This window comes from Primulina eburnea, chromosome 1, assembly GCF_022965805.1.
Source record: "Primulina eburnea isolate SZY01 chromosome 1, ASM2296580v1, whole genome shotgun sequence".
Lineage (NCBI taxonomy): Eukaryota > Viridiplantae > Streptophyta > Magnoliopsida > Lamiales > Gesneriaceae > Primulina > Primulina eburnea.
Window position 1 is genome coordinate 58,732,525 of NC_133101.1, and position 9,627 is coordinate 58,742,151.

Sequence of the window (9,627 nt, forward strand, 5' to 3'; positions counted from 1 at the left end):
TTTAAGAGAAAAATTTCACACACAACCCAACACATAAAAAAATAAAACTTTTTTATTAAAAATATTTTTTTTCACACTATGCAAGACCAAGTCGACAACTCTCATGGGAGACCAGTATCATATTACTAATATCACTAATTTGTCTAAAACAAAACTTTTCTAGAAATTAGCAATTATATATGTAGTATTATAAAACTTTGAATTTAACTTAATTTTTACAAATATTTGACATATTACAATCATTTAAAATTAAAAAATTTGACGGTAGGCTTACATTAAAGGCAAAAACTTTTGTGCAATGATCTCACGGGTCGTATTTTGTGAGACGAATATCTTATTTTGGTCATCCATGAAAAATTATTACTTTTTATGATAAGAATATTAATTTTTATTGTGAATATCGATAAAGTTTCACAGACAAAGATTTGTGAGACCGTCTCACGAGAGACGTACTATACATTAAATATAAGTAAAGGTAGAAATCAGAGATACTAACCTTTGTGATAACTTTAATTCACCACCTTTTCACTTTGGTTGGCCACTAAAGAGTACAAAAGTGAAAAGTATTGGGGGCAATTGAAAAAGATCGCAATGATTACAAATCGAACAGTAAACTTTTTAACTTGTCAAAATGGAAGAAAAAAGTATAGGATATGGAGTACCATAATTTCTAATAATTAATTTCTAGAAGGTCCAAACGCTTGACCAATCATAACTAAAGAATTCAATACATGCAGCTGGCAATTATTTTTTTACCATTACTTCTGGAAAATACAAATAAAATCATAATCAATTGCTATCCCATCCACGAAAACCGAAACTCTACGTCTCACGATTATTAATTAACATGAAATGAGATGCCATTTATATTTGAAATCTATCTATTTTGATTATAATTTTACTGTTAACAATAAAATAATTAATTAAATCTTGAATTCATATCTTACTTATTTACTCATTAGTTACACAAGTAGAATAAATTTCAAATATTCTATTAGTATGTGAACTATAAATTCATCGTATTTAACATAAAACACTATATAAATATGTAAGGATGAGTTTGAAGTTTACGATCTCACTTCTCTAAAACTACAAAAATACATTTAAAATCTATCAATCAGAATTCAACTTAAGGGGATGTTGAAATTTGAAGGTATTTTGAATTTTTTTGAAGGAGAACATGCATTTACTTAATTTATAAAATAAATTTTTTATATTATTTGCAATGTAGTTCGCACGTTTCCAATTTTAATCACGTTATGAGTCAATTTGAAGTCCTAGTACAGTAGCTTGCACACAATTTCAGTCTTTTATTTTTGTCCAAAATTGAAATTGGTCGCGAGAAATTACTCAACGTGTTCGTGTATATTGAGTTGGAAAATGAACTCGTGGATTTTGGTAGGAAAGTAATATGTATCTTTTTTTTAAAAAAAAAATCCACCTAAAGAAGTAAAATAATTTTAAAAACCAAAGCCCGTCCACCAAGAAGCAGAGCTGTACCTGTGTTGAATGAGGCTTGCAACGAAAATTGAAAAATGAGCCCTCTTGTTACAGTAATAAATATACAATTCAATTTGCAAATAACAAATATAATAATAAATACATAAAAATATCAAAATCAATATATTACATCAATAACAACTCAATAAATATTTAAAATAACTATATAAATACTACTCGTCTAGTTTTTTTAGAGGCGAAAATATTTATCAAATCTGTGTAATCCAAATGTCAGACCATTTCTTTCTCAAACGACAACATAGTTGGCCCATTTAGTCTATCTTGCGATATTGTTGATCGAAGATAATTCTTGTAGAAACTACACTTTTAGTCTCTATGATCATAGAAACTATAAAATCAGAGAATTCTTTGAGTCGAAATAACAAACAACAAAATGAAAGGACAAAGAAGTCCCAAAAAACAATGAATTTCATCTTTCAATGGTCCACATTCAAACTCTATTCACAATTTATTTTATTTCCTTAGACCATCCACTTATTAATTACACAAGTCGCGCATTAAATTTATATAAAACTCATAATTCAATTATAACTCATAAAAAATTTAAATAATACGATGTGTGCTTTAGTTATATATTTAATTAATATGATCTCTAAACACATTACAGTGCCCATATCGCAAGTAAATTTCATTTTCAATTAGTATCATTTGATAGATTAATCTACAAATATAAATATAAATGTGTATTTATAAAGAAGATTTGAAATGGAAATAAAGCATAATTCGTGAAGAAAATTACTTACCTTCAAGTTTAATAGAAGTAGGAGACCGTAAAATTTATTTGTTGAATGACAAGAAAAATCGAGGTTGAAATTTAGAGTGAGTTAAAGACAAATAACATATATAATATATATATTTATGTATATAAAAAGCCTTTTATTGGGTCGGGCTCTGAAACAACCGCTTGATTGGCCTTATAAAAGGAACGGCTACGCCTAGAAGATACATATTTCAAGCTTTGGTTACTAACTGCATATTTTTACTAATTTTTTTGTTAATTTTATTTTTAAGATCACATGGACCTTTGGCTTATCAATTTTCATTTTGTTTGCTCAAATGAATTTATTTATTTTTTTTAAAAAAAAAGGGTCCAATAAGCTATTTTTCATCAAAAATCAAATCCCCAAATTTATTGTCAAACTCGACAGCCCAAATTTATTGTCAAACTCGACATATCCGACGGTCAACTAGGCAATTTCTCGTTTTAATTCTGGGCAAAGAAAGACCGAAATTGAGAAAAAAAAAACAATTAACTATTTTAAAACCGCAAAATTAACTCATAACAAGGCTTGAAAAAAATTTCTTTTATAAAATTATTGAATAATTAAACTAAATCAAATTGTGCTTACATTCAAATTCATATATTTTTCCTCAGCAATGTATGAACGAGGCTGGTATCTCTCTCTGTCTACATATGGATGTAGTAAACAAAATAAACCGCTTTTACAAAAGATTACCTCTCAAGTAATATGTATATCGGAATATGCTCGAACAATTTGGGTTGAGTTATTTTTCAAAAAGAGAAATTTGACCAAACTTATTCACCAAAATTTCCCAATGATCTAATCTAAAAACCTATGAATTATACAGCATTATATGAAACGAAGGACCTCTATTAAACACTAGACAGTATATTTAGTGGCACGGAAAATCCCGCGACCATGCACAAGCTTGATAGTTGGTGCAGTAAATCAGGGAAAAAGGTCTAGTACGCAGTAAAATCACGACCACAAAGCGTGGAAAAAAGGTTGATCTTACTAGGCATTTTTCCCTGCCCATTGTGCCAGCCACATCCAGCTTTGATTTTCTTGTACTCGGTACATCATGATCTTGTTATTACTTCTCGATTGCCGCGAGGAGCTGACTCAGCTAACTAACATGTGTTATATAGGGCCTGCGGCTTTATGTACCGAGGGACTCTTGGAAAGTCAAAATTTACCAAAATACTTCAAGGTGGTGTATTGACATAAAGATGGACTTTTCTTGTGACGATACTCAAAAAAATGAGAAGCTTTTACGATGTCGAGAGAGACAACTAGAAGGTTGTGCTTGTTCAGCTGAAGCTTGTGGTATGCCTGCTGTGCCATCTTCAGTTCTCTTGTGAGCTGAAATAAGGGGAATATATGACTTGGACACCCTTTTCATTTCTTCCTTTATCTTACCAAATTCCTGTTCAAGTTCTCCAACTCGAGACCTCACCCTTCCCAGATCAACTTTCAGCACCCGGTTTTCTCGTACAACATTTACCCACCCATCTCGTTGAACTACTTGACTAGCTGATTCATTTGAAAAAGTTAATGTATCTGCAGGGACGGATTCAGCATCTAGAACATGGAGGTAGCCAGCTAAAGCAGTTCTCAACTGCATCTGTTCGAAAAACAAAATTTGTAATATCACTCTAAGGGGGAACCTCTCGTTTTGGGATGCATGAGCACAAGCATCTATTGAGAGCTTCTGAAAATCAATGACGCTACACAGTTGCTCCCGCTCGTTTTCTGAGAGCCAGTGATGTGCCTGCATGTTCAGCATTTGTCAGAATTCTTGATATTTCAGTGGCATTGTTATCGAACACCTCAATCTAAAGACGCCCTCAAAAGATGGGATTTAATGGGAAGCCTCGTACTCTCGCTACTAAGATGAAAAGAAGTAATACAGAGTTACTATTTTGACTGCATTTTAACTATGGAAAGATAAAGAAAAGAGGGATTTGATTATTAGCAAACATACAAATGTGGATTCATAGGGGGTAGAGCCAATATGGACAAGCAAATAAAGTCACCTAAATTAGCCATATAACATGTGAGTTCCAACACATTAGAAGCAAAAAAATCAACCAAACCTTGAAGAATATATCCAACGCCCTGTATAGCCCATCATGCAAAGATCTGGAAGATTCTGGCAAGGCTTCTGCCAATGAACGTATATTTCTGGGTTTCAAATTCACATCAGAAGCAACTTCTTGGATATAGCTGTCCACCAATTTAGCAACTCTCTTCCACCGTCCGGATGATGGGGATGTTTCAAGGTCAAGCGATGATGGGGATCTAGTAGTTACACTAGGGTCAGAAGAAACAAAATGCTGAAGCAATCTTTCAACACACTCAGTATTATACAAAATATCAGAATCCGAATAATTAGGTATTAGAAGACTATCCAAGGTTGCCAATTCTAGCTGTATGCCTATTCTCCACTCCAAAGAGTTCTGACATGTGTGATTAACTCCCAAAATTAATGCCACACGAAGAAGCCCCAGTAAAAAACGACAAAAGGATTTACCGTTCTTATTGGGTAGTAACTTTACGACCCTTTCCAGGAGAAACCTCTGATCAACAGCTGCCGGAGTCATGCTAAAACTCGCAACTGTTCTACCAGTACCTGTTTGTCCTCCCGGCCATCGTCCCAACCCCGGGATATATTTCTTACCATAGTACATTATGGCAGATGCCAAATTTTCAGGTTGTATACCTTTGACCTCCATTTCCCGAATCAGCCTCTCAAACAACTCAACACAGAGATATGAGATGTCCTCAAACCACCAGTCAGATTCAGCACTATGGATCTTTGCACCAGTGTTTATCCCATTCCACAGGATGCTACCTCCAGGGCTTTGCAGACTACCGTACATCATCATAGGCCATCCGAATAAACTGGGATCTGTACAGACCATTACAGATAAAGCATTTATACATCTACTTGTAATTCGAAGTTTGTCTGCTCTTGTAATAAAGGTTTCACAACGTTGGAGAGCAAAAATGCAATTCTTCCAGTGTCGTAGTATATGCTTATGGAAAAAAGTTTCTGACTTAGACAGTAAATTTTCATCTCCATAGTTATCTGTCATATCAAGATAGTCTGCTGCACAATACAACATCACCACATTGTTTGGTGTCAATTCTACTCGGATACCATAACAGAATTTGACAATCATTAGAAATGCATCAGCACCGCCTGGAAACTCTTCGAGAACTGTTGTGAATGTCTCATCGATGGTGCTTTGAGATTCTTCAATGATGTGAACTATCTTCCCACATTTTGAAATCAAAGGAAACTGACAATATCATGTTAATAAGATCTTAGCTAGAAATTGACACTGTAACAAACGAAAAATGAAAGTCTTGTTTGCACTTTAAAAAGTATTTATCACGCTCAACTTCAGATTTTAGTTATGTCAATGGCCAGGATTGCTCCTTGACATTCTTCTCAGTTTTTCTTATAGAAATATAATATTTAAAAAACCATGCACTTCGCTGTCTAATTTCATCTTTTGACCAACTAATAAATTTTAATTTCTTGATGTTACCCAAAAATATCTGATGAAATGTGGAGACTGCTAAGAATAAGGAATCACAGTGAATTTATTGCTATTGGACAGTGAATTTATTGCTATTGGACAGATGAATTTTATAGTATATGATTGGTAATAAAACAATTGAGCAGCAAATAGCAAAATTGTGGATAATCAGATCTTCGAGATCATATTTTATAATTAATTTTCAGAACATTATAATTCTTCTAATGGTCGATTGTAAAAGTATTGCCTCGTGATTTTCTCCAAATAACAAATGACAAAAGGAATATTTAATATTGTCAATTACATTGGATTGCAGTTTGCATACGTACACAGAAGAAAATTTACCTTGTGAAGATGGAAGTTTATGCCGTCCACCACCACAGAAATATCGCTTGGAAGACTTGAACGGCAGAAACTAACATGAAACACACAAATTTCAAATTGCCATGCTCCGTGCCAAATTCAGCTTATTGTAAATTACTTAATTTTTTTCTCCAGTGTGCATAAAACTCTACTATTTTCACATTTATATCTCTCTTCTCTGCAGAAACACCAAGCTTCTCAAACTCAGGCCATTCATCAAACTGACTACCTCATTCATACCATATTCCTCACAGCAAAAAACAACTACAACTAAATAAGCTCTGTAAATTATCAGGGCTAACTATTACCAAAACTTGATGCTCCAATAAATCGATACATACTTCACTATAACTATATAACAAGAGAACAGTATCTATCTCTGATTGTGTTTAGGGAGAGTCTGCAGTTCATATAAAAAGATCTAGAAAATTATAAAAATATGTTGTAAAAAATGAAAAAGGGGAATCACCAGTCGTTTCCTTCACGGTAAAATGCAGGAATTTTGCCGGCAGGAGCCATCACAAACCAAAATTCAAGAACCAACTTTATTTGGTGCAAGAAGAGACTTTCAACACATCATTTTCTCTAATAAATGACGATTTCAATTTAAGAATCAGCTCTTTTCTCTGTGTCCTAAAGCATAAAGAGATGTCCCCATCAGAATTCAGTTTCTTTCAAGCATCGGAGAAACCTCATGATAATTCCACAGCTCAGCACTTCATTAATCATGGATATAAACAAAACCCACAAAAGGGCAGCCACCGACCACATAAATCACAATCTCATTCAAACAGTAAAGAGAACACAACGAGTCTCGCGTAGTCGTAAGGGGAAAAGGGAAAAAAGAGAAATCATACCTACAAAGACTAAACTTTACCATATCCTTCGTCGAATGGTTCTTGTAAAAAGTCCAACACAATGTTCCTAATATACATCACTTCACTCAATTCGCTTATTAATACAAGCATAATTTACATAGGTAAGCGTACGCAAATTTTTTTTTAAAAGACAGATAAAATCCAGATATGATCATAGGACGTTAACAAAACTAAAAACAACAGGAAAGCGCATATTTTTTTACAAAGATTCTAACTTCACTCATCATTCCATCGTATCGTAGTCTTGCGTCTTCCGTGGAGTTTGATATATTTTCCCATGATAGAGTGTTTTGGCATTCATGCATGCGCTGGCAGGCGTGTGAGAATGATATGGGCCGGCCAAGGAACAGATGGCATAAGACGGAGACAAGAAAACACGGGTGATCATTATTAAGAGAATAAAATAAAATATTTTGACTGAGCCTTTTCGTCGAACAGCTGATATGGGAGAGAAAAATAATAAAAAGGACCTAATAGCGGGAGAGAAATAGGATTCTGGTCTTCAGCGCTTCTGCGCGTGCAAATAGATGCTCTAAAATGCGAACCATCTCTTACATGGATTGGCATAAACCTCTCCCCATGGTTCCTCCCAAATAGTTGCAACAATTAAACTCAAAAAAATAAAAATAAAAAATAAAAAATAAAAAATAAAAATTAGATACTCTAAAACGTCTACTCGTACAGCTCATAGAATTACTTTCATGCCTTTATACTGAATAAATCAATAAGGATTTGGGAACTTCAATGTTTTTCGTTTATAAATCTATTACTATTAAGAATATCTATAATATAGACAAAAATAATGTCTTGATCTATTTTTGTTCCTCTAATTTTGTTATTATATTATACTAATATTACACTTTTGTTTTTATTTATATTTTTAATTTCAACACACTTTTGTTTTTTGTTTTTAATTACAATAATTCAAATAACATTTTAACCATCTTGATATTTTGTCAAATTTCATTTTAATCTTTCGATACTTAAAAAAAACTGTACACACATGCATCGCGTATGCAAATAGCTGGTATATAATATAAGAAATGGGCACAGCAGTATAAATCAATAAGGATTTGAGAATTTCAATGTTTCCATCTATAAATACAATATAAGAAATGGGCAATGGGCAGTGCCAAATATAATTATCTAGGTCAACTTCAAGTCTCGTCAGATTGAGCGACGCCGAGCCTTGTATACAGTTTCAAATTCTCGCCAAGACTTCGAAAGGCTTCTTCCCCCTAAATTTGAACAATATACCTCCCCTAGTTTTTCATCCGTATCATATCCAGTATACAGTTTTGGCCCAAGTGCTGCGGCATGTGAGAAAAATAACAAATTATCTTGTAACTACTGAAGTGAATTCTCAAAGGTATGAGGCTTAAGATCCTTACAACTACGGAACCAATGGAACATTCCAAGATTTTTGGAGACAAAAAAAGTTCAGATATCCTCGAAGAGGTCACCCAAAGAACCCAAATCGCTCAAGAAGGACGAGTGTCAGAGTGATAAGAGTAAGTATCTGAAGCTTCACCCTACTAAAATCACTCGAAAGGGGAGATTTGTGTATACGACTAGTCCATTAGTAAAGACTACTCCTTACCACGAGGCGTGCACCCTGCAAGAAGTTTTAAAATTTATCAGATAACCCGAGAAAGTAGCATTAGGTGCACTAACCCAACCCAACCCAATCCCTAGCCCAAACCACCCCAACTCAAACCCATTACATAAACAAAGCCCAGCCCAATACCCTTGCACCAGCCCAATACCCTTGCACCAACCCAACCCAATCCCTAGCCCAAACCACCCCAACTCAAACCCATTACATAAATAAAGCCCAGCCCAATACCCTTGCACCAGCCCAATACCCTTGCACCAGCCCAGCCCAATACCCTTGCACCAGCCCAGCCCAATACCGTCGCCGGCGCAGCGGTTCTGCTCGAATCCGTGCACCCCGATTGGAGCAGCTCCGTAAGATCGGCTCTACTAGCATCTGCTGGGCTGAGTAGCAGCGAAGATGACTTCTCACCAATATGTATGTATGTATACAGAACGAGGCTCTGTATACATATCCTCTAATTTCTCAAAGATAGCACTTTGGAGTGAAACGCGGCTCGCAGATACGCATGGATTGCATGAGATCTTTTTAATATTTCCGGTTATTTCAGACCCACAAAAGCATAGCACCACCTGGAACCAGGGTCGAAGCCTTGGTCTGACCATGTTGCAACATATAAGTCGCCTAAGTGGTCATAAATCTGCCCGGATGAACATGTTAGTATGAGAGAATATCCGCTACTTTCGCGTCCACATCAATAAATCTCGGGGTTGCCACCTACGTCACGAATTGAGGTTAGAGATATCGGGGGATACCCAACAAAAAATCCTCCAATCCTCAAATTAGCAAACACCCCAAAATATGTACTCTCAAAAGCTAGAGACTTATGGAGCATATAATGAGATAATATCAATCCCCCTAAAATGGTGGGATAGCTCCTATTTATAGGCTTCCTTGATGAACTATGAGCTTAGATTATCTTGGGCTCTCTATTGGGCCTAATCCTTAATTAATGACCC

At 34.8% G+C, this 9,627-nt stretch overlaps 1 protein-coding gene and 1 long non-coding RNA gene across 4 annotated transcripts; both read right to left on the reverse strand.

Annotated features, from left to right (window-relative positions):
* Positions 1-3,422: 3,422 nt before the first annotated feature.
* On the reverse strand, positions 3,423-7,792 carry LOC140834555 (BTB/POZ domain-containing protein At3g44820-like). Of its 3 annotated transcripts, none has more exons than XM_073199541.1 (5): positions 7,269-7,792; positions 6,645-6,808; positions 6,158-6,227; positions 4,361-5,569; positions 3,423-4,035 (listed from the first exon to the last, which is right to left on the reverse strand). In XM_073199541.1, the coding sequence occupies exons 2-5, from the start codon at positions 6,692-6,694 to the stop codon at positions 3,517-3,519; spliced, it is 1,848 nt and encodes a 615-aa protein (XP_073055642.1). In that variant the 5' UTR covers positions 6,695-6,808; positions 7,269-7,792; the 3' UTR covers positions 3,423-3,516. The 3 variants fall into 3 exon arrangements, with proteins under 3 accessions (XP_073055642.1, XP_073055633.1, XP_073055625.1); XM_073199532.1 differs by having other exon boundaries at positions 7,257-7,792; XM_073199524.1 differs by having other exon boundaries at positions 7,033-7,792.
* Positions 7,793-8,092: 300 nt separating this feature from the next.
* LOC140834574 (uncharacterized) lies at positions 8,093-8,622 on the reverse strand. The gene is made up of 2 exons (XR_012118737.1): positions 8,445-8,622; positions 8,093-8,363 (listed from the first exon to the last, which is right to left on the reverse strand). It is a non-coding gene; the product is annotated as an uncharacterized lncRNA (long non-coding RNA).
* Between the last annotated feature and the right edge of the window lie 1,005 nt (positions 8,623-9,627).

What these genes read in the sequence shown, in the direction of transcription:
- LOC140834555 (XM_073199541.1), bottom strand. Translation starts at nt 6,694, where the DNA reads ATGGCTCCTGCCGGCAAAATTCCTGCATTTTACCGTGAAGGAAACGAC. An exon ending in TACCGTGAAGGAAACGACTG is followed by an intron (nt 6,228 to 6,644) that starts GTGATTCCCCTT and finishes GTTTCATGTTAG; the next exon opens with TTTCTGCCGTTCAAGTCTTC. An exon ending in TAAACTTCCATCTTCACAAG is followed by an intron (nt 5,570 to 6,157) that starts GTAAATTTTCTT and finishes TGATATTGTCAG; the next exon opens with TTTCCTTTGATTTCAAAATG.